The sequence below is a fragment of the Danio rerio genome, chromosome 15, assembly GCF_049306965.1.
Source record: "Danio rerio strain Tuebingen ecotype United States chromosome 15, GRCz12tu, whole genome shotgun sequence".
NCBI classification, from domain to species: domain Eukaryota; kingdom Metazoa; phylum Chordata; class Actinopteri; order Cypriniformes; family Danionidae; genus Danio; species Danio rerio.
Genome location: NC_133190.1, coordinates 45,152,501 through 45,178,322, shown reverse-complemented (window position 1 = coordinate 45,178,322; position 25,822 = coordinate 45,152,501). Strand labels below are relative to the sequence as shown.

At 37.6% G+C, this 25,822-nt stretch overlaps 1 protein-coding gene and 1 long non-coding RNA gene across 9 annotated transcripts in view; one reads left to right on the top strand and one right to left on the bottom strand.

Moving 5' to 3' along the window:
• tiam1b (TIAM Rac1 associated GEF 1b) overlaps positions 1-25,822 on the bottom strand; it is a 209,110-nt gene that overhangs the window by 87,289 nt on the left and 95,999 nt on the right. For 7 of the 8 annotated variants that reach the window (XR_012391064.1, XR_012391061.1, XR_012391063.1 and 4 more), the window contains exons 7-12: positions 21,895-22,067; positions 21,331-21,555; positions 18,274-18,459; positions 10,816-10,962; positions 8,116-8,190; positions 4,211-4,381 (exon numbers count right to left, since the gene is read on the bottom strand). Coding sequence is in view for 3 of the 8 variants with exons in the window: in XM_009291943.5 (XP_009290218.1) it covers positions 4,211-4,381; positions 8,116-8,190; positions 10,816-10,962; positions 18,274-18,459; positions 21,331-21,555; positions 21,895-22,067 (977 nt within the window). In the remaining 5 variants the exon portion in view is untranslated. Of the gene's footprint in view, positions 1-4,210; positions 4,382-8,115; positions 8,191-10,815; positions 10,963-18,273; positions 18,460-18,641; positions 18,834-21,330; positions 21,556-21,894; positions 22,068-25,822 lie in introns of those variants that run through there. The other variant, XM_021466491.3, reaches the window with a different exon arrangement.
• On the top strand, positions 12,724-18,461 carry LOC141377920 (uncharacterized). The gene is made up of 2 exons (XR_012391074.1): positions 12,724-15,126; positions 15,357-18,461. It is a non-coding gene; the product is annotated as an uncharacterized lncRNA (long non-coding RNA).

The window sequence follows — 25,822 nt, the reverse complement described above, 5'->3', positions numbered from 1 at the left end:
TCATGTTCCTTCACTCAGGACATGCGTTAGTGCTTCCCTACCGTAATATATCCAAAACACGGATTGCCGTAAAACTCGTCAATGGCAGGGAAGCGTTTTCTCTAGTCAGCACCAGGGAAGGAGTTAAGCAAAATTACAGCATGCATACAGCTGACACACATCATAATAAGTTACCAGCCATATTTATAAAGCACAAATAATGTCCTTCAATTTGGTCACGTCCAGCGCCGGTCATCCTTGAATCAACCTCCGTCAATGTAAGCTGCTTGCTTTTCTGTATGCTCCATTGCTCCGTTTGTTAGATGTTTGCTCTCACTTTTTTGCAGTCTGAAGTACGTCAAACGCACAAAACGCCCAATTCGCGCCGTGTTATTGGCTCGATTTGCGACACAGGATGTCTATTCGCATCTTTGTATTGACGCATGTAAATCCCTCACACTTGATGCTTCATCCGCGTCTGCTCACTGCACAGGTTGCAAAACAATTTACACCCAGTTCCATGTAATGCAGTGATTTTGTGAGGGCGCAGGTGAGACGTCATTTATCGAGAGACACTCAATACATCACGTGCGCTGCGTATGCAACGTCTATAAGCCATGTAAAAGAATGAATTGGCAGCTGAAATAAATTTAATTAGATTATATGGTTTGGAATTGCATGTTTTATGAGATTATTTACGTTTTTTGCGATTATTTTGGGTTAATGAATAAGTTAGAAGGATCGCAAAAAAACTTGTTGATTTTGCGTTGGATTCAGGGATGGCTAAATCTCGAAAGACTAGGGGGTCCGACCAATACACCATCGCATTCACACACACTCATGCACTACAGCCCATTTAGTTCATCTAATTTCCCTATAGCGCATGTCTTTGGACTTGTGGGGAAAACCGGAGCACCTAGAGCAAACCCATGCCAACACGGGGAGCAAATGCAAACTCATCACAGGAATGACAATTAGCCTAGCCGGGAAATGAACAAGCAACCTTTTTGCTGTGAGGCAACAGAGCTAACCACTGAGCCACCGTGCTGCCCTAGCATAGGATGTTAGTCTTGTTTTTGAATTTTTGCTATAGTTTATAGAGCAAAATGATGACTTTGCAGATAATTCATTGGTTTTATGGGTGTTGTAAAAGTCAATTCTACAGAAACAACTAAAACCATGTATGCAAGGAGTATATGGGTATTTTTGTAGCACAATCTTATTATCTAAAATGATTTATAGCAGTTTTTATTAGAAGTTACTTAAACTAGAAGTCTAGCCCATGATAAAAAAATGTAAAACAAGGATACGGCCTGCACTCTTTAAAACCCCTCACAGGGACGCTTTGAGGAATACAACATGCGCGTTTAATACAGCGCTGACCTTCAAGCTGATATTCAATCCTCTGAAGACTGAAGTCACTCTCTGAATGTAAAACTCTCTGTATGCTTTAAAAATCTCCTGCTTCTCGATGAAAGAATTTATATTTGTACTGTTTGATTCAGAGAGGAAGAAACTGTGAGCTAATTTTGTGGTCTATATGCACAGCTAGCGTTTTCCACTCGACGATAAACTTCTGGTGAAAGGTTTATGTGACTATTTTCAATTTTATTGTTTAGGGTTTTTTACAGCATCAATGTTGTAATGTAATTAAAACACAATCAGGTAAATAGACTTCAGCATTCATTTAGTTGTTCAAGCGTAATTAGACACATTTAGACACATCTCCCTGCTGCTGTGATCGCCTAAATCCTCCAGATTACCAGCAGCAGGGCTAATGGTTGAAATAGGCAGGGCAAGAGACCTGCTGCACTGAGTCTGCATTCAGACCTGGGGATTGATGGAGAAGTTCTCATTTATTGTGTTTATATGAACACGATCATCTTTATAATGATATAAATTGTGGTTATGTTTATATGAAATTACGAATAACAAATGTAGCAGGGCATTAAATTACTGTTTATTTCTTTGCATTTTAACTCTGTAAACTTTAAAATCATGCGTCTCCTCACAGTTTGTGTCTCATTTTGTAAGCCAACTTACAACAGTTGTTCACTCCCCTCCTTCTCCCCTGCTCTGCTGGCCACGCCCACTCCTGCATCTGCTCGCAGAGCTCCAAGGCCATTCTCATGCATTTTTTTGAAAAAATTCTGTAGTAGACTTGAACCGAAAGTGGGGGGTTTCATGGCCCTTTAAACATGGTTGTTTTGTTATGGAAAGACAATTCACTGGAAGCACTTGGGCTGGCTGGCTGTTAAAAATTAAGGGCCCTATCATACACCCGGCGCAGTGTGGCGCAAGGCGCGGCGCAAAAGTCTTTTGCTAGTTTCAGCTTGGCGCAAAAGTTGTTTTGAGGGGTTGCACTACGCTGTTTAAATAGCAAATGCATTAGCGCTCATATGTGCGCCCATAGGCGTTCTGTTCTAAAAAGGAAGGCGTTCTGAGGCGGACTGCTGGCGCGTTGCTATTTTGAGAAACTATAATAGATTTTTCATTAGACCAAAACAAACCCGGTCTAAACTCCAGCGCAGAGTTGTGCCTCGCTTACACACTGCTTAATACGCACAAGAGAGCAATAGGCAAATATCTTTACATATGAAAAAAATTAAATATTAAGGATATATATAGGATATAATAAGAATAGATATAGGATATAAATATAAAGGATTAAAATATTACAAAACATATTATTTTCTAGCCTATATAAATATGAAAAACCACTGCTTTTACAATTTGCTTTTGTATAATGTTATTATTATTAGCAGTATTATTTATTATATCCATATTTATATTTGTTTTATTAAAAACAAGCTTAGATTTGTCCACCTGTCAGGTTTTAGACCATATGGGGCACAGCATGTGTTTTAGGATATAACTCAGGTTTTTAAGCACACTTCATTATTATTGTTCATTTATTCGTTTGCTGGAAATTAGAACTGAATTTAGAAATAGTTTTGAAACGAATATTTGCGCTTAACAAACAAAAGTATTTATTTGTAGACTAATTGATGTCTGTGCATAAAGGTTTCCCTATCCAAGAGTGAATGTGAAAGTAGATCCATTATCTCTCATTCTCACGCAGTAGATGCTCTGTTTAACTGTTTTCTGTTAAAAATCTGTTAACTGTTTGCTAGTGAAATGCTCATCTTTTCCACTTAGACTTACTTTGCGTCCTGTAAATAGTGAATGCGCTCTTGGCGCAACGCAGCTGACTCTTAAAGGGAATGGGAGATGAGACTCTGATTGGTTTATTCTCAAAACACACCTATAACTCATTAAGAAAATAAACTCAACCCTTTTAGACCATGCGCCACGGCGCAAAGCGGATTTTCCCATCCTTAAATTAGCAAAAATGCGTTCTGCCCTGAAAGCGTTTTGCGCTCTGCGCATAGACCATCAAAATAGAGCCAAATAAGTCTCTTTTTTTATTTCCTGACAGGAAGAAAAAATAAAAATACAAAGGAATAAAATAGGATCCAAATCCCTCCCATTTTGAGGCCGACTGCAACGTGACGTAGGAGTTTGGTATCCCCACCCACTAATTTGATTGACAGACGTGTATTAACATGTCCTAGTAGTAACACATGCAATCATATCAACAAGACAGGGCGTGCAGAAAGCAACCAGGATCAAAAGATCTGTTCAGCTTTCTGTGATCAAGGCAGATATCCCATCCTTAAATTAGCAAAAACGCGTCCTGACACGCCCTGAAAGCATTTGCGCCCTGCGTTTTGCGCTCTGCGCATGGACCGTCAAAATAGATCCCTAAAAGTCCATGTGCAAAAACCTTAGTGATGTCTTTCTTTAAGAAGTTTAATTTCGAGAGGAGCACGTGATATGAATAATCGCAGCTGGTCTCCCATCTGCAATCTTTAATAAGCCAATCAGATTAATCCAAACTAACTATAAGTTGCCTGTCTAAAACTTCTCCTTATCTTCCGTTTTCCGAAGAAACCCCTTATCCACCCCATCTTCCTCTCTTTTCCTCTTTTACCAGGTGGAGCTCTCGAGAGCTACCTGATCTCCTTACCCCCTTACATGCTTTTCGACCAGGCGGGAGCCCTGAGCTTAATTATCTCCGAGCTCAGGGTTCTCTCCCAGGCCAGCATGCCAAACAAGCTAATATTATCAAGAAATATCTAAGTGAGAACTCTTGAAATATTTCCTACTGTAACTCTCTTCACTGAATCAGTAAAACAGATTTAAAAAATCTCCTGTTCCTTGACTTTACCTTGCAGATGGTCTCCAGCATGTCGAGGGCTGACTCTCCGGGCTGGATGATGGCTAACACAGGCTGGTCGTTTGGCAGCAGCACCCATGATGGAGTGAGGTGGTCCCGGGACCAGATGTCGTGATCTGTATTCGGTCTTGGCAGACCTTTGACTGGAGTCTTGGTGTCTTTCTGTAGTGTGATGAATGAAAGCACAGAGAAGCCGCAGATGTGAGCGAGGCCTGTAGAGATGCTATTAATCATGTGTAATGATGATGTTAGCGCTCAGCCCATTATTTCTAATAACTCACAGACTATCTTTGGTTCACTGTATATGCTAATATGACCAGCATATGAAATGAGATGTAGCTGTACTTGTCTTCAAGTAAACGGATCCTTGATCCTTCTTTCAGATCACTAAAAATCTTTCCAAGCCAAAACTTTAGAATAGTTTCAACTACATTTCCCCATATCTCTTTTTCTCTGCTCATGATTGAGTGAGTGAATCAGAACATCAGCACTATATTCTTCAGCGCAGGTCAGTGGATTATAGCACAACTATCCACCGCCTGGCTGAGCGAAAGCCTACATGTCCGCCAACGCCAGTGATGAATATACACCCACACCTCTGCCAACCTCCTCCAGAGATCCGGCCCAAGGCAGATCTCTCTGAATAGGCCCGTTTTGATTTGCTGCAGAGGGATTTTGTGTGATTTTGCCACTTTTATGGTGCTTTTATACCTTCAATCTGCTCCAAATGTAACAATTGCAGAATTTTTAGCCATTTTGATTCCGTTTCATACCATGGCTGCGTCTGAAATCCCCTACTACTCAGTAGGTAATGCATTTGTGTTTAAAAGTAATACTCAACCATTAGAAAAGTGACTTCTATACAGCATCAACGTCAGTAGTATGAACGGAACTCGGACGTACTACATCCGCCATTTTGTCATCATCATGTGACCTACCCGCTTCACTCCCATTCATGAATTATCTCATGGTGATTCATGGTATAGTGTAGCGTCCATTAAATGCGCACTTAAGAATATCGTCAGAAGTAGTAGGTCTCTTCTCGCATACTGATTTTCAATTTTTAAGAATTCGGACATACTACTCAGCTCACATGCTGATTTTAGAATACTACATAGTTGGGTTGTCGCGAAACCATACATTTTTTTTTACGATACTATACCAGCTGAAGTATCAAGATACCAAGTAGTATTCCAATACTGTAATTCTTAACTCAAATGATAAAAAAAAAAAATTCTGAAATGCTATATTTTATGTTATAATAGGCCTACTTGAATTTAAGTCATAATTCCCTTGAGGCAAAAAAAGTATTTTATATATATATATATAATGTGGCGAGTCCACCGATGCAACGTCACCGTGGTCCCGGATCCACATCAATTCCCTCATCATCAACCCTAATCAAACACAGCTGAGACCCACCAAGAGACATGGATATAAGCCGCGACCAACCCAGAGACTGTGAGCTTCATTTTTACTCAAATGACTCCCTGGCTGATATCTGTGTCTCTTTTCTCCCACAGCGGGCTCAAGCAGCTGACCATCTCCACTCTCTCTCCTACCTGCACGGCCTCACCCTTTACCCCGGAACCTCTACACTCTTCCCGGCCAGGAGTCCGAGCGATCGCTCCGCCCTACACTCTCAGCACTCTTGTAAATAAATCACCCTCCGGGGCAAAGTGTAAAAAATCTACCGCTGCTTGCGTGTGTTCTCTCTATCTCACTAAAATATATATATATATATATATATATATATATATATATATATATATATATATATATATATATATATATATATATATATATATATATATTAGGGATGTAACAGTATTGTAAATACCGTCATACCGCAATATTAATTTTTTTCGATATTACCGTAGTCGCATGACTCTGTAAAACTATAGGTCTTCTGAGAAAATTTGCTCAGGCGAATGAAGCGAACGGGAGGTACCGGAAACTACAATTCAAATCAGCCCAGGCTTGGCCATAATCCCTTGCGGTCTGTTGTCACTACAGATCCAGTAATGCGGAAATAGAGTGTGCTGCTAGAAGCGGGGATGAAAAAGAGCTGGAAAACCCTAAAGCGGGTGTTGTCGCCGCGCGCGTACTGAATAGCGGTGTTGTCGCGCGAGTTCTTATCAGCTGTGTTGTCGCGCGCGTTCTGATCAGCTGTGTTGTTGCGCGCGTTCTGATCAGCTGTGTTGTCGCGCGCGTACTGTAAAGCGGGGACGGAGGGTATGTCGCGTCGCGGGGGCACTTTTGATCATTTTGGAAGGGCACTTTCTATCCAAGACTAAAAAGGGCATGTGCACTGCACAGGTTGAGCCCTGTGTGTGCACGTGCCTGCAAGTTGGGGAATACGACTAATAACGTCATGGGGACTGCAGAAACACAGCACACTGTTCAGATTGATGCAGACATGAGCCCTCTATCTCACTCATGGTTTGTCCTCTCAAGTGGGGGAAAGACAATGCACAACGTTACCCACTGCTGTCAACCTGGGCCATGTCATATCTCTCTTGTCCCAGAAACCTCAGTCCCAAATGAGAGGTTTTTTTTCTGTTGCAGGGGACATTGTAAATGCCCAGAGATACCAGCTTTTACCAGATTATAGTTATATGATAATTTTCCTTTAAACCCATCTCTACCTAAGTGAGTGAGTGAGTGATTAAATGTTGAATGTGATGAGTTTTCAACAATACTAAATTGAAACTTGATTTTTTTACATGGTTTAATATTTTTTTGTTATTAAAATTGAAGTTCCTGTTTCAAAGCTTACAGATAGATGGCTAATTTGTTTGTCATTGACACTTTTGGCACTTTTTTGGAGTATTTTCATAAGTTTTGTTTTTTCCTGTAAATGATTCAATAAATACCGTACCGTGACATTCATACCGAGGTATTACCGTACCGTGAAATTCTGATACCGTTACATCCCTAATATATATATATATATATATATATATATATATATATATATATATATATATATATATATATATATATATATATATATATATATATATATTTATATACACATACATACATATATACATACACACACACACACACATACTCACACATACACACACACACACACACGCACACATATCACTTTACCTAAAATCTATTCAATTTTTGTTTATTTTGATAACTGACCAGCAAAAAAATAAAGGTACAAATTATACCAAATGAAATTTGTTACAAAAGAGCATTTTCCCAACAAAATTAGGCATTATGAAGTGGTCTAAGATTGTTACAATGTTTCATGTTGCTATTTTGAGTTTTTCAACCTTTTCTTTTTCAGTCTTATCAGGTAACAATCCAAAGTAATCAAAAATTTAACTTTGTGAGTCGTTCTTTTAAAGTGATCATCGCAGTTGTTGTAGCTACTAAATCATATTACCAGGAATAGAAATAAATCGATTCAGATGTGGTTTGAACTGAAGCGTTAGGAAACGTGCAGTAGGCTACAATAAAAGGTGTGAATTCCACACAGTTTTGCAACCTTAAAGGACTCCACTGACTCATTCATTCATTTTCTTTTCGGCTTTATTAATCAGGGGTCGCCACAGCGGAATGAACCGCCAACTTATCCAACACGTTTTTACGCAGCGGATGCCCTTCCAGCCGCAACCCATCTCTGGGAAATCTCCACAGACTATTAAATTAAAATAATCTATTGTTGCACAAACGTGTGAGGATTTTAGTGACTTTTCCACATGCAACATTATCTATTGTAGATGAACCATTAATGATGATACTACCATTTACAAACTACAGTGGCACTGCCAGTATTTTGGAGCCATAGTATCGCGATACTACCATAGTACCAGTAAACTGTGCAACCCTACTATATAGTATGAAGGTTAAGTTTTCAGATGCAAGTTTCTTACCATTGTTTCACTGGAAGAACCCTCAAACATGCCTTCTAGAGGACTTTTAACTGGATCATCTCCTTCTGCAAAGACCTTTTCAAAAAGAAACAATCATTCATTGCTACGTTCCAGTTATGATTATCACCGTCATTTGCATGCAGTTGGCAATCTTTTTACATATTTATTCTTCTGTTTACATTTATATTTGTATTGTTTTATTTATAATGACCTCTGGATTTTATGCAAGCTTGTAATTCTGCATTTTTACTTGTTGTTCTATATATCTTGTAGCGCTTTGAGTTAAAGGAAAGTGCATCATAAATAAAATGTATATTTATTATCACTAATATATCCACAGCAAGACAAATGCAACCTGATAAATCAGCATTTAGTGTGGCTCGCGATTTATTGTCATGCTGAAAAGTGCCATAGATGCTAATCATCACATGCTGTGTTTTTGATGCCAGTCCTCTGCGTGGGATGCTGCTAGCAAGATTTGTTGATCCACAGGCATTTTAGCTGTTGCATTTAATATATCTGCTGATATTTGGCTTTTTAGAAGTATAAAAAAGAAGGTCGATCTGAATTTGATTTCGTTATGATGATGTATTTTTAACTTTCTTTTTGTGCTTCTCATTCACTTGCAGCAAACTAACGGTTGAAGGGGCGCATAATTAACCCAAGCCAAAAACCTGATATCATCAAACAAGGTCTGCCTTCCCAAAGCAGAAGCAAATGGTCAAATTTTGATAAAAGATTACCAAAAAAACACTTCATAACTTGCATGAATTAATAGTTGTCCTTAAGACTAATAATGTGCGCAAGAAAAATAAACATAGCAAATTTGGATTTTATGTTGACAGCGTGAGGACTTTTATTTTGACAGTAATGCAAAAGATTACATTCTACCATAAGAGTCTTAATTAGACTTTGTTTAACAATTTTTGTCTAGTATACACAGAATATTTGACAAAGGAAAATAAGTACACAGTATATTAATATTACAGTTATTATCCAACCCAGGCTCATTCTGAAAACATGCCGCTATATACATTTCAGGAGAATGCCAAATATGTCCCAGGAGATACGTTTTTTTCAGTCTTTGTTTTCGTGAATTCACCAGAGGCCTCTGTGTACGCTTTTTGAAATCTCAATTTTCTCTTGTAAGTGCCATTCACACCTGCTCTTTTCAACTAAATCCACAAGAGGCTGCTGTTGACTGACTATTTAACTGACCGATCGACTGACCCACCCACCTCCTGTTTTCAAAAGCACCCATCCACCTACATCCCTAAACCCAACAAACGGTTTTAAAAAGCTATCCAGAAAAAAAGCCTGAGTACCTGATTTTTACCACGTTTTCCTATTTTACCACATTCTCACCCAGTTATTTGCTTGTTTATTTTATGTTTTGACTTCTGTTTTTGTCTTTCTCTTTCTAGAACGGTTCTTTGAATTCAGCATTTAGGGTCAACACCTCTCTGAATCTCAAGTGCGCTGACGTACAGTACATGCACTGGACACACTAATACCAGCAGGAAAGCTGTCTATATGGAGGTAAGAAGTCAGCTGGTAAGTGTGAAAAGGAACGGCCTCATACCACCCTGTAGCATTCATTTTAAAGACGAAATGCAGCCATATGTACTTCTGAATACATAGTTTGCAATCTCCAGAAATGTATATTGGGGTACATTTTCACAATAAGCCTATGTTGTTATTATCACTAATAGAAAGGTAAATTATTAAATAATTTCTTATATATTGTTGACATTGAGCAAACACACTTCAGCAATATTTACACATTTATTTATTACTACTCATAAAAAGGGATGTCCAGATCCAAAATTGAGCCCAATTACGAGGTTTCAGACTCAATCGGAATCAGACGTTACCTCCCAATCAGGACTCGAATATATGTGTATATATATATATTCTTATTATTTTTTAACACATCTATAGTTATGCGGTGGCACCGAGTTAGACCTCTTTCTTGACTTCACACAGAAACAGCAACGTGTGTGGCATGACATCACTTTTTTTGCAGAGACGCTATTGGTTAAATGCCGCCAAAGTAGAACACGGAAGCAGCTTGAAGTGGAAAGCGCGAGTATTTCTGCGGTCTGGAGGTTTTATAAAGCTGATGATGACAACATTGCCATAGCAAGCTGTGAGATATTTAAACTTGCCATTGTCTGCCAAAAAACTGATCAGGACATCTCTAATAAAAAGGAATTTAAGCTTTACAGTTCATATATTGTTTGGTATTTAAATATTTTCTGATTATTATCTAGTAATATGAATAGGGATATATCTGGGATAATAAGTTTGACTTTAACCGTATATAAGGATCATATTGCAATTGCTGTTTTGTATGTGTTATACTTTAAATTAAATATAACGTTTAATATCATTTTGTAGGATTTTTGGAACGGCATGTAAATAAATATGCATTTTATTGTCAAGTAAGGCCATAAAATTAGGGTAATAAGGCAAGTCATTGTATATCTGGTTTATTCTGGGCTAATAATATTGACCCTAAAGTGGCTTTAAAAAAAATAAAAACTTGCCAAAATAAAACAAATGACTTTCTCAAGAAGAAAAAATATTATAAGAAAAACTGCGAAAAATTCCTTGCTCGGTTAAACATCATTTGGGAAATATCTGAACAAAAAGCAGGGCTAACAATTGTGACTTCAACTGTATGTGTGTGTGCTTTACCTGGTCAATACTGGGATGACCTTTACTCTTTCTCTTGGAGTGGGTGTCCAGACCCCATAGTGAGGAGAAGCGACTCTTGCGTTTGCTGGTTGAGCGTGACATGGCCTGCGTCCGCCGCCTCACGCCGCTCTCAGTGCGAGCTGCCACCTACAGACACAAAACATCTGCATGAGGTACAGAAAACACATTCATGCTGTTTGTCACGCCGATCAAACTGACTAGACGGCTCATAGCGGGAGGCTGAGATATCAACACACCCGCCAGAACAAAAAAAACTCATTCTCATTGATTCAGTCATACTAATATTCAATCTTAAGCCTCATTCACACAAACTTGTTTGAAGATCTAAGAACATAAATTAGTCATTAGCTGTCAAAACAGGTCACTAGACATGCAATGTTGTCCTTAACTGCTCGTTAGCTGAGTCATAAGCTGGTGTGAACTGTAATAATTAGCTTATCTGGGCAATAGCTAAATGGAATTTTAGCTGATATGAACTGGTTATTAGCTAATTAAACTGATCTACATTCATTTAAATATAGTCTAAACTAGTTATAGAACAGTTTAAACTAGTCATGAGTTAAAGTAAATGGCTAATGGCCTGGTATTTTCTGCAATTAGCAATGCAAGCTAACTGTTAGCCAATTTAAACTGGTTATAAACTAGTTGACAACTTCTGATTATACAGGTCTTAACCTAAAATAGGCATGTCTAAATTGATCCTTACCTAAATGCGATGCTAGTTGGCATATTAGCTGATATGAACTGGTCATTAGCTATTTAAAACTGATCAACATTCATTTAAATATAATCTAAACCAGTTATAAAACAGTTTCAACTGGTCAAGGGCTGAATTAAATGGGTTATGGGCTAGTTTTTCCTGCAATTAACAATGCAAACTAACTGTTAGCCAATCTAAACGGGTTATGAACTAGTTGACAACTTCTGATTATGCAGTCTATACAAGTCTGAACCTAAAATAGGCATGTCTAAATTGATCATTAGCTAAATGGGATGCTAGTTGGCATATTAGCTGATATGAACTAGTCATTAGCTAAATAAAACTGGTCTACATTTGTTTAAATATAGTCTAAATCAGTTAGAAAACAGTTTAAACTGATCATGAGTTGGATTAAATGGGTTATGAGCTAGTATTTGCTGCCATTAGCAATGCAAGCTAACTGTTAGCTAATTTAAACTGGTTATGAACAAGTTGACAACTTCTGATTATGCAGTCTATACAGGTCTTAACCTAAACTAGGCATGTCTAAATTGATCATTAGCTGGTCTAAACTGGTTGCTAGCTTGTCTGAATTAGTTATTTGCTATTATTTAAATAATTAAACTACTGGAGTAAGCTGATCATAAACTGGTTTAAAGTGGTCATGATCTGTTAGTTACTAGTTATTAGCTAGTCCAAACTAGTCATTAGCTGGTCTAAGACAGGCTGGGCTGGGTACTTCAGAAATTGCTGATCTACTGGCATTTTCACGCACAACAATCTCTAGGGTTTACAGAGAATAGACCGAAAAAGAGAAAATATCCAGTGAGCGGCAGTTCTTTGGATGCAAATGCCTTGTTGATGTCAGAGGTCAGAGGAGAATGGCCAGACTGGTTCCAGCTGATAGAAAGGCGACAGTAAATATAAATTAATTCAAAATAACCACTCGCCACTCCTGTCAGCTAAGAACAGGAAACTGAGGCTGCAATTTACACAGGCTCACCAAAATTGGACAATAGAAGATTGGAAAAACGCTGCCTGGTCTAATGAGTCTCCATTTCTGCTGCAACATTCGGATGGTGGGGTCAGAATTTGGCATCAACAACTTGAAAGCATAGATCCATCCTGCCTTGTTTCAACGATTCAGGCTGGTGGTGGTGGTGTAATGGTGTTGGGAATTTTTTTTTGGCACACTTTGGGCCCATTAGTACCAATTGAGCATCGTCAACGCCAGAGCCTAACTGAGAATTGTGGCTGAACATCCCTTTATGACCACAGTGTACCCATCTTCTGATGGCTACTTCCCGCAGGATAACACACCATGTCATAAAGCGTGAATCATCTCAGACTGGTTTCTTGACCATGATAATGAGTTCACTGTACTCAAATGGCCTCCACAGTCACCAGACCTCAATACAATATAGCACCTTTGGGATGTGGTGGAACGGGAAATTCGCATCATGGATGTGCAGCCGACAAATCTGCAGCAACTGTGTGATGCTATCATGTCAATATAGACCAAAATCTCTGAGGAATATTTCTAGTACCTTGTTAAATCTATGCCACAAGGGATTAAGGTAGTACTGAAGGCAAAAGTGGGTCCAACCTGGTACTAGTAAGGTGTACTAAGTGGCCGGTGAGTGTATTTCAATGCATCACATTTCTAAGTGGGACAGCAGCTTTCTATTGATTTTTAGCACAATGACTCTTTTTTTTTTCTTTTAAGGAACAAAAGTTTGCAAATCTTAAATGTCACTAATTATGAATGCATATAAGGAGTTCTCCTGCATATCACGAGCACATTTTCCTGTGTAAAGTTTTATCATGAACTGCATTATACTGCTGTGTGCGAATGTGACTTTCCCTACCAAAATGAAGCAGGACAGTGCAAAGTCACCTTTAGAACTAATACATTTGCATATTCATTCACAAACAAGCAGCACAAACACACACAAAAAATAACCCACGTCCTGTGGTCACTCAAGTCCAGCTGAATATTTTAAAGGTTAGTGAAGTGTTTGGCGAGTTCTTTTTAGTGTCATTTAAAAATTATACACGCTCGTTGTGCCGAACGCGCTGTGGCATTTCTGGGTCTCCTGATGGAGAAAAGCACTCCGGATGCATCAAAAAACCCTCTCCAGTGCTCTGAACCCAGCTATTATTCCTGGAGAACAGCAATACAGGCCAACAGCACTTCATTTGGACTCGACACTTATCCTCTCTCTCTCTCTCTCTCCATCCTCTCACGATGAATATGGAAGAACATCCACTCCCCCTCCACCCGAACAAAAAATTCATCCAAGCTGGAATGACGAAAAATGAAATCTGATTGTATCCTATGGTCCTCCAGTAGGTCTAAAAGGGTTTTGTACATACTACCATTAACATTGCAATTTAACTGTTAGCCAAATTAGTTGAAAACTTGTGGTTACATGAACTATACTGGTCTTAATTAAAAATAAGCTTGTCTAAATTGGTTACTAGCTGGTCTAAACCTGTCATTAGCTGACATCTAAATTAGTCATTAGCTGGTAAACTGGTCTAAAGCGATCATGATCTGTTATTTATTATGTCATTACCTAATCTAAACATGTCATAATCTGCTTTTAGCACTGCAAACTAATTGCTAACTAGCAAAATAATTGAAAACTTTTGATTACACAAACTATACTGGTCTTAATCCAAATTAAGCTTGTCTAAAGGGGTTACTAAGCCGGTCTAAACTTGTCATTAGCCAGTCTAAACTAGTTTTCCAGACATCTAAATTGGTTGTTAGCTGTAAAACTGGTCATTAGCTGGTCTAAGCATGCCATAACCTGGTTTAGCATTGCAAGATAATTGTTAGCCAAACTAGTTGAAAATTTGTACAAATAATATTAAACTTAATTCTAAATAAGCTTGTCTAAATTGGTTACTAGCTGGTCTAAACTTGTCATTGGCTAGTCTAAACTAGCTATGCGGACACCTAAATTTGTCATTAGCTGGTAAACTGGTTTAAATTGGTCATAACTTGTTATTTTTAAAGTCATTAGCTGGTCTAAACATGTCATAATCTGGTCTAAACCTGTCAGTGGGTAATTTAAACTGGTCATTAGGAAGTCTAAAGGGGCTATTAGCTGTTCTACACATGTCATTATCTGAACTAAATGGGCAAGTTTAGACATTAGCTATAGTCTAAATTGGTCACAATCTGGTCCAAACCAAAATCTGGAAGTCAGATAGCCTCAATAAATAATTACATGGACTAACCTGGTCATTAGTTGGATTAAACTTGTTATTAGCTAGTCTAAACTAGTTATTCGCACATCTAAGTTTCCCATTAGTAGGTAATCTAGTCTAAAGCGGTCATGACATGCTATTTATTAGGTCATTAGCTGGTCTAAACATGTTGTAATCTGGTTTAAACCAGTCAGTAGGTAATCTAATCGGTCATTAGCTAGTCAAAAAGGGCTTTTAGATGATCTAAACATGTCAATCTGGTTGAAACCAGTCAGTAGGTAATCTACACTGGTTATTAGCAAGCCTAAAAGGGTCTAGACATGTCATAATCTGGTCTAAACCCATCAGTAAATAATCTAGGTAGTCATTTAGTCTCCACTTCACTTCCTAATCTGCAATTGCCTCTTTGAATATCACACTAACTGTACAAAAAAAAAAAAATACTACTAATACTTCCCTTCTTAGACTTTACAGACCTGAAACTTGCCTTTAGTACTTATTCATTGTTGCTCTTAGTTGTGTAAATTGCTTCCTTGTCCTCATTTGTAAGTCGCTTTGGATAAAAGCGTCTGCTAAATGACTAAATGTAAATGTAAATTAGCAAGTCTAAAGGGGCCATTAGCTAATCTAAACTAGTCATAAACTGGACTAAATTGGCCATGGGCAAGTTTGGTGATTAGCTATAGTCTAAATTGGTCATAATCTGGCCCAAACAATTATCAGGATGTCAGATAGTCTCTAGACAGGTAATTACAAGGACCAAACGGGTCATTAGTTGTCTAAACTTGTCATTAGCTAGTCTAAACTAGTTATTCACACATCTAAATTATCTATTAGCTGGTAAACTTGTCTAAAGTTGTCATGACCTGTTACTTATTGGGTCATTAGCTGGTCTAAACACGTCATTATATGGTCTAAACTAGTCAGTAGGTAATCTGAACTGTTTATTAGCAAGTCTAAAAGGGCTTTCAGTTGGTCTAAACATGTCATAATCTGGTCTAAATCAGTCAGTAGGTAATCTAAACTGGTCATTAGCTAATCTTAAAGGGCTATTAGCTGTTCGTGAGATTAACTTAATTGGCCATGAGCAAGTTTGGTCATTACCTATAGTCTAAATTGGTCATAATCTGGACCAAACCATAATCAGGAGGTAATTACAAGGACTAAACTGGTCATTAGTTGGTCTAAAATTGACATTAGCAAGTCTAAACTAGTCTAAAAATGACAATGTTGTCATGGTCTTAACTATCAGGTCATTAGCTGGTCTAAACATTTCATAATCTGGTTTAAACTGGCCTAAACTTAGATCATTAGCAAGTCTAAAAGTCTATTAGCTGGTCTTAATTGGACATAATCTGGTCCAAAACATATTAAGGATGCCAGCAAGTCTCATTATTGGTAGTCACAAAAACTAAACTCATCATTGGTTGGTCAAACTTGGTTATGAGCTGGTATAAACTAGTCTTTATCAGTGCAGGTTGGTCACCATGTTACATGTTTTGTTGTTAGTTTAGAATTTCTTTAATAACCGACCAATTAATAACCAGCAACAAAACCCAGCTACTATTCCTGGAGAACAGCTATACAGGCCAACAGCACTTCTTTTGGACTCACTTCTCCATCCTCTCGAAATGCTGAAGAATATCCACTCCCCCTCCACCAGAAACCAAAAATTCATCCAAGATGCAAAGGACAAAAATAAAATCTGCCCGTATCCTATGGTCCTCCAGCTCCAACAAAAAGAAGAGCGCCAGGACTGGAGGCGAAGCTGGGGATGGATGGTATTGATTAGCTGGAGCCTTGGCCCAAATCCAAGAGAAAATACACAGAGCAATCCTTCAAGTGCTGTTTCTTTTGATGCCAAAATCCATTACACGTATACAACAACACTGACAGGTGGGAGGGAACCAGGTTAATAAATGCGGTGTGGGTGAAAAGGAAAATAGAGCAATGCTGATGCTGCTTTCAGAGCGATGATATTGCTTGGAAATATGCTATATACCAAAAATTGTGCTACGCTAAACAATATGTTATATACTAAACATTTTAAAAATATCAAAGTCTCTTGTTTAACCCTTAAAGAGCAGTTTTCAAGTTTCAAATCTCCTGAGATTTCAGCCACGATTTTTTCATCTGAGACAAATTTGTGAAATCCTAAAAGCAAATGTGGATTCAAACACGCCCCTTAATGCTTTTGCACCATGCACTTTAAACTTTGCGCCTAGATTGTTAAAATAAAGCGCCAGGGGCCTCATGTACGAAGACTTGCGTGGAAATCTTACTAAAACATTGCGTACGCACAAAGCTGTAAATGTGCGTACGCAGTAAAAAATTCAGATGTATGAAACACTGCGTACGCCGAATCTCACGCATATTCTTTTGTACATCTGAATGAACGTGAAACTGAGCGCAACATGCACGAGCACAAAACTCCTCCCTGCCTCCTCCCACGTATGAATATGCTAATGACTATGCTAATGACAAAAACCAACGAAAAAGCAATGGCAAAAGCAAGCAAATAGAGAAACTTTGAACAGAATGTGAATTGGAGGTGCTCCTTTCGGAGGTAGACCGGAGGAAAGCGGTGTTATTTGCAAGTTTGTTCTCCGGAATTAATAACAATAGAAAAAAATAGAGTGGGAGAGTTTAGCTGATGCGGTCAATACAGTTGGGTCTGAACATATCACACTGAGTGCATTAAAAAAAAGAATTATCGTGGTTTATATCTGTAAAATGTTGCAGTACGCTTAACAGTCTCAGTGGCGCGCTCGTAAGACGCATGTGATCATGAATTGATACGTTCGAGCATGAACTCGTCTCGATTTCAGCGTCTGATGAACTCTTTCTTGTTTTTTCCCCGCTACATATCAGATTTGCCAACTATTTATCACGAGAAAGACAAGTAGGAATCATCAATAAGTTCATATCAATAAGCATCATATTTTATTTGCACATTTATTGAATGGAAATGTTTCTGATTCACGCATGCAAATTCATCTTCAGATAGTGTCTTTATAGCAATGTGTGAGCAGTAGATAGGTCAGATTACATTGGGAAAACAGGCGACTGCTGCAAATTGTGCTTTAATGTTTAGCTGGTCAAATGTATGGTATGGAAACCTTATATACCTGCTGAACCCGTCTCATACAGCTGCCATTGCAAGGATCAGACACTTTGTAGAGAGGAATTTAACACAACTGCCTCTAGGAGTCGCCAATGGAAATAAAACAGACACGCACAAAAAATGTGCGTACGCATGCCAGAAAGCTGCCGTGAAGCTGCGCACATTCCCACGTTCAGTTCATTGTTAGTAAATCCAAACGTTTGCGATTCTAAGCGTGAAACCTGGCGTACGCAAAGTTTTTGTGCGTACGCAGCATTGATACATGAGGCCCCAGATGTTTTATGATTACAGAGAAAATAGGTTTTCATTCCCTTTTAAAGAAAAAGAAGATTCAGTATTACCAAAACTACTGATCAATGTGTTTACCAGGGAATTAAATGATGGAAATAATTACCAGTGCATGAAAGGATGAAACCGAAAAGATGCCAAGTCGCCCCATGGCCAGTTTGGTGGGGCGGGAGGCGAAGGCCAGCAGGCGTTTGGGGTTGGGAAGCTCGCCGCCCTGCAGGCTGGACAGGTAACAGCGGAAACGGAACAAATCCATGTGGAACTGCTCTAAATTCTGCTCCCATAGGAAGATCTGGAGAGATATAAAAAAGACAGAGGTACTGGTTAGTAGAGCAGGCTACACTGAAACAAAAATATCTTCGTCCAAAACAATTGATATGGGCTGAATTTAAACAAACTAATTCAATTTAAGTTATGTTCAACTTCATTTGCTCGTTTAAATTCAGCCCATATAAATGATCTGCAACCACTCACCTTAAAAAAATCCAGTAAATCCAACTAATCATTTTTATCAGTGTAGAAATACACACGAAACACTCACAGCATTGCATTCAGCAAGAAATCTTGTCTTTTAGTCTGGCTAGAACTAGTCGTTTAATAAAGTGGAGTTTTTTGGAGGGCAATAGAGTGGGTTTATACACCCCGCCGTCTCCTCCCAGCCACTCTGGGATGGATGTTTTTTTGGGAGAGGGCAACGGTCCAAGCAACACACAGAGCAGCAAACAACAGCGCCACACATTCCACTGGCAGCAAACTCCACCCGGCTGCCATTCACCAGGCCTCAAAGCGTAACCCGACGCTGCCAAACTAAAATACCCACACAAACGCACACCCGCTAACCCTCCTCCTGATGGGCCCGGGGCCAGTCGGAGCTCTGCTTCTTGCGTAAACATCCATTGAGGAGAGCATGAACTTCTGCAGCGAAGAGAATCAAAGTTCTGTCAACATTTTGACAGCGTGCAGATGATAAGGTGAAGAGCGCGCATGTACAGATGATGGTGTTGATATAATAATTACGGGAAACAAAACAGCACTGACAGACTCTGTGTACAACCAACACTTCTTGCGCTAACCAGATCTTTAGTCTGTCTCTTCTTTCTCTTTAAGGCCACCCACAAATCTCACTCATTCAAAATCACACTCTTATATTGTATGCAATATGTACATGTAATACAGCCGCAGGGTTTCTTGGCTGTCACGCCAAAATGAGAGTATAAGGTATTTCAAAGACTGTAGGATACAGTAAATGGAGAAAAGTGTAACGGTCAATGTGGCAAAAGAAGCCCAGCCTTCTAATACAGGGGCCAATCGGCAATCGCTATAGACTGACAATTCTCCAGGGGAGGGGCCTAGACCAGATGGGAATTTTGAGTGACTAAAATGTTGAAACTAAAGACACAGTTGTTGTTTCATTTTACAGTTGTTTCCTAATATGAAATTGAATCGTAATCTTGGCAAGCAATTTTGGAGAATTTAATATTTCCCATTCTAACAGAATGACCGAGCATACTGGAATAGCTGCGTTTAAAGTTTTCTTTAAAAATCTCCACTGCCTGATTGATATACAATATAAAGTGGGCCTCAGACCGGACAGGAAGCACTACATCCCCCTTGCCATGTCTTTAAATTATGAACATTTATTTTACCACAGTATTTTCAATGGAGTTTCTGTGCTAGCCTGCTGCTATTGACATATCTAGCATATTAATGGCTTTTCATCTTGCTTTACACTTGAGCAACTAAATGAATGCTTAAGTCTACTTAACGGATTATATTTTAATTACATTACAACATTAATGATGTAAAAGGAACCTCATAAAATTGAAAATAGTCACATTAAGCTTTCACCAGAAGTTTATCAATAGGAAAAAAAACACTTGCTGTGCATATAGCCTATAGATCCTAGCAATATTTGCCTAGAAAAAGAGTAATGTTTCATTTTCCAGCGGTCTAAGCATAGAATGTTATCAAACTATAATAAACTGTTATGTTATAATATATTTTATGTTTTATTATATATATTATACTATATTATATATTTTATTTTATTGTATTATATTTTATTTTATTATATGATATGATATGATATTTTATTATATTATATGATATTATATTTTATTATATTATTTTTTATTATATTATATTTTATCATATTATATTATATTATATTGTATTATATTATATTATATTATATTATATTATATTATATATTTTATTTTATTATTTTTTATTATTTTTTATGATATTATATTATATTATATTATATTATATTATATTATATTATATTATGTTATATTATATTATATTATAATATATTATATTATATTATGTTATATTATATTTTATTATGTTATATTATATTATATTATATTATATTATATTATATAATTTGTTATTATATTTTATGAGATGATATTATGTTAGATTTTATTCTATTCTATTTTATTTTATTATATTATATAATTATATTTTATTATATTATTTTTTATTCTATTTTATGATATGATATTATATGATATTTCATTATATGATATTTTAATATATTATATTATATGATATTTTTATTATATTATATTATATTATATTATATTATATTATATTATATTATATTATATTATATTATATTATATTATGGTCACTCTTTACAAAAATGTTTAATTAATTAATGTTAGTTAATATATTTGCAATCACAAACTAAGAATTAGGAATACCTGATCATGATTTATTAATACATCAATATTTACTAATAAATAATCAAAATCCAAAAGTGTGCATGTCAACATTAGTTAATGAGCTGTGAATTAAAAAGAACCAACAATGAATGACTTTATTTCCATTTACAAATGTTGAGAAAGATTCATTAATGCTGCAATAAATGGATTCTTCATTGTTCATATTAATATAGTCATCAACATTGACTACATTATAAAGTATTAAACAAAGTGATATGTTACCTTTATTATATTTTTATTTAGTTTCAAACAAATAAATAATTAAATAATTTTTTTATATTTAATTTTGTATAAAATACTTGTAATAATAAAAAAAAAATGAGTGGGTAACATATTTCAAGTTCAGCAATTCAGCAAAGATCTGATTCTGAACACACTGAATTGTGGGTAATTCAGACACAAACATATAGCGAACACATAAGCTCAATCACCTGCTCCAGTATGGTCTTCCTCTTCTTGGCATCGGTGACAGCAGAGAGCTGCATGTCCCCCATTTTCTTCATCTTCTCGTCCATGTCGATCTTCTGCTCCAGCTTTCGGATCTCGGCGCGCAGCAGACGCACGGTGTCTTCCCGATGATGCTGTCGAGCGACGGCCGCAGCGCAGGCCGAGTGAATCCCTGTGATCCAGTTTTCAAGCTCGGTCTGACTGCACGTCTGCAGACAAGAGGAGAAAACACACACATTCATATTCTACTCTCACTGTTTATGCTTGGTATACCTACAGTAAGGGCGACACGGTGGCTCAGTGGTTAGCACTGTCGCCTCACAGTGTCTAGTTCGAGTCCCGCCTGGATCAGTTGGCATTTCTATGTGGAGTTTGCATGTTCTCATGTCAACTGCTAAACTATTTTATTTGCAGTGTAGATTAGGAACAAATAGTAATGATTATGAAGTGTAATATGCACTAAGTATGCATGCTACTACAGCATTCAGAACAGTGAGAATAGTATAGATTATGTTTAGTTTCAATAAACAAACAGGAAGTTTAATGACCTGAAAGAGGAAGGAGTCTCCGAGGGAGTTGCTCAGGCAGAAAACAAAATCTTTTTTGGGGTGTTCTGGGACGGCCTGGACAATGCTGTTCTCTGCCCACACGGCGTGTTTCGGGACGCTGTTATGATCAATGCCCGAGCGGCCATCCGTCTCGTAGAAAAACAGAGTGCATCCTGGGAAGACAAATGACAAGGTTAATTTAAGCTTCAGATATTAAGAGATGTTCAATTAAGACCTTCAGTGGCTGTTTAAGAGCAGTAAATGCACTAGACTGGAGTTTATGGCTTTATTGATTGAATTCTGCTCTCCAGTGGCCAAAGTCAGAACTGCAGCTCAGCTGAAACAATCCAATACAATGCACACACACTTATTGGAGTGTTTTGTTCAGCTTTGATGTTGTGTCATTTTCACACTGCTGACAAAAACACAGAGCTTTTTAACATGTTAACACTCTTTTTATTTAAAATTTTATCAAAGCTTTTTTCTTTTTTGAATACAAAGATAATACAAAATATCTTTTGATATATATATATATATATATTTTTATATATGACATTTTATATCAGCATAGTAACCAAACTTGTAAAGCAAAAAATTAAATAAAATAATAATAAAATAATAATAATAATAATAATAATATTAACAAATAAAAACTTTTAACAGATACACTGCAGCTTCAGGTCAGTGAGATTTTTATTTAATTCATTTATTCATTCATTTTCTTTTCGGCTTAGTCCCCTTATTAATCTGAAGTTGCCACAGCGGAATGAACCGGCAACTTATCCAGCATGTTTTACGCAGCGGATGCCGATCACTGGGAAACCCATACACACTCATTCACACACATACATACGCTATGGACAATTTAGACTACCCAATTCACCTGTACCGCATGTCTTTGGACTGTGGGGGAAACCGGAGCACCCGGAGGAAACCCACGCGAACGCAGGGAGAACATGCAAACTCCACACAGAAACGTCAACTGAACAGCCGAGGCTGGAGCCAGCGACCTTCTTGCTGTGAGGCGACAGCACTACCTACTGCGCCACTGTGTCGCCTTTTATTTAAATTTTTTATTTTTATGAATTAATACTTTTACACAAAGATTTTGCATTGAAGCTGATTAAATTAGAAAGTAAAAGAGAAACTTTTATTATGTTACAAAAATCTTCATTTTGAATTTTGTATCAATCAGAAAGAACGAGTAATAAACTATATCGCTGTTTCAACAAGAATATATAGACCCAGAATAGTCATTTTCATTATTGATAATAATATGAAATGTTTCATAAGCAGGAAATCAGCATATTAAGATTTCTGAAGTCTCACGCGAAACCAATAACTGGAGTAATAATGCGAAAAACCTTTATATTATCTTTATAATTGTCTTTATAATATCCTTTATATTCATTTCCCTTCGGCTTGGTCTCTATTTCAGAGGTCGCCACAGCGAAATTAAAATATTCCAGCGTATGTTTTACGCCACGGATGCCCTTCCAGCTGCAACCCAGTATTAGGAAGCACCCATACACACAAATACTCATACACAACAGCCAATTTAGTTCATTCAGTTCACCTGTAGCGCATGTGTTTGGACTGTGGGGGAAACCGGAGCACCCGGAGGAAACTCACGCCAACATGGGTGAGAAATGCCAACTGGTCCAGCCAGGACTCAAACTAGCAACCATCTTGTTGTGAGGCGACCACGCTACCCACTGTGCCACCGTGCCACCTTCAATATATTTCTATAATCTTTATATTTTGCTTTAAGGCTTTAGATTAGATATAAATCTGATATAAATGTAACATTTATGAGTTTAAAACCAATTTAATGCCTTTTTTTTCCTGTATTTTTGATCAAATATATGCATCCTTGGTTAATGAGATGTTGTTCAAAATATTAAAATATGAATATTTCTATTGTGTGAAATTTAAAGTGGAATACTGTATTTCTGTATCCTCTTCAAGACTTTGAGATGCAGAGGACAAAATACTAATCATGTCTCCATAAAAAGACATTTGTAAGCATTTTTATGCTTGGAAAATGTATTGAAGGGGTAGCACGGTGGCTTAGTGGTTAGCACTGTCACCTCACAGTAAAAAGGTTGCTGGTTCGAGTCCTAGCTGGGCCAGTTGGCAGTCCTGTGTGGAGTTTGCATTTTCTTCCCGTGTTGGTGTGGGTTTCCTCTGGGTGCTCCGGTTTCCCCCACACCCTGCAAACATGCGCTATAGGTGAATTGAATGAACTAAATTGGCCGTAGTGTGAATGAGAGTCTGGGCTGCAGCTGGAAGGGCACCCGCTGCGTAAAACATAGGCCAGAATAGTTGACGGTTCATTCCGCTGTGACGACCCTTGATAAATAAGGGACTAAGCCAAAGAAAAATGGATGTTGAGTAAAATGAAGCTGGAAACTCTCCTGTTATTAGCAGAAAATATTACATTAAGCAGAATATTGAGCAAACTAGTGTGCCAGAGTTGTGAATGATGGGCGTTTTTAATTCTGTAGGATCAACACACACACAATACAACACAATAAACCTGATCTACCCTTATCCTAACATATGTTTTGGTTGAAAGGAAGCTGTAAAACCTGTTTATGGTGTCAGAAACACACACACACAGAGACACTTTGTTCAGTTTGTACGGTGACTCTTAATACAAGTAATGATTTGTCTACTGTACAGACTGTATTCTGTCCTCCTCCACCCTAAACCGAACCTTCTGTGTTTTTACATTTTCAAAACCCTTCATTCTGTGTGATTTATCAGCCGCTTTCCTTATGGGGACCAAAAATGTCCCCAAATAATCCAAATTTACTAGTGTTGCTATACTTTTGGTCATTTGGTCCCCATAACGTTTTCTGATTTACAAAGTCATCTGATACTGTCATTCGTTTGTTAATAAAATGTGTTAGACCTATGGAAAGTCCTCATAAACCACCAATACCAACATTTGTGTGTATGTATGTGAATGTCTGTGTGTAATGAGTCTGTGTATGTAAGTGTGGTCTATGGGGTCTATTGTGTGCGTCATGTCTGTAATGTGTGTGTCGTGAGTTTGCTTGCATGCGTGTTTGTGTCAATTGTCTGCATTTTTGCTTGTGTGTATTATTTTCTTATACTTTTGATCAGTTGGACGTTTGTTTTTGTACGTGTGAAAGTGTTTGTTTGTGTGTGTATGGTATATATCACGTTATGGGGACAGAATGACACAAATGTGTGTGTGAATTGTGTGTTTGCTTGCAGGTGTGTTTGTGTCAATTGTTTGACACAATTGTGTGAGCAAGTGAATGCTTCTGAGTAATGTGTGTGTGTATGTGAGTGTGCGTGTGTGTTTGCTTGCGAGTGTGTTTGTGTCAATTGTCTGCATTTGAGCGTGTGACCATGCTTGTTTTTGTGTGTGTGTGTGTGTGTGTATGTGTGTTTCTGATATTCCTAAACATTTGGTTATTTTTACATTTATTGTGTGTGTGTGTGTGTGTGTGTGTGTGTCTGGTATTCATCATGTTATGGGGACAGAATGACACAAAAGTGTGTGTGTGTGTGTGTGTGTGTGTGTGTGTGTGTGTGTGTGTGTGTCTGGTATTCATCGTGTTATGGGGGCCAAATGACACAATTGTGTGAGCAAGTGAATGCCTCTGAGTAATGTGTGTGTGTGTATGTGAGTGTGTTCATGTCTATTGTGTGCATGTGTTTTTGCTTGCGTGTGTGTTTGTGTCAATTGTCTGCATTTGTGCTTGAGTGTGTGAGCGTGCTTGTGTTTATGTTTGTGTGTGTGTGTGTGTGTGTGTGTGTGTGTTTCTGATATTCCTAAACTTTTGGTAATTTGGACATTTGTTGTGTGTGTGTGTGTGTCTGGTATTCATCATGTAATGGGGACAGAATGACACAAATGTGTGTGTGTGTGTGTGTGTGTGGTATTCATCAT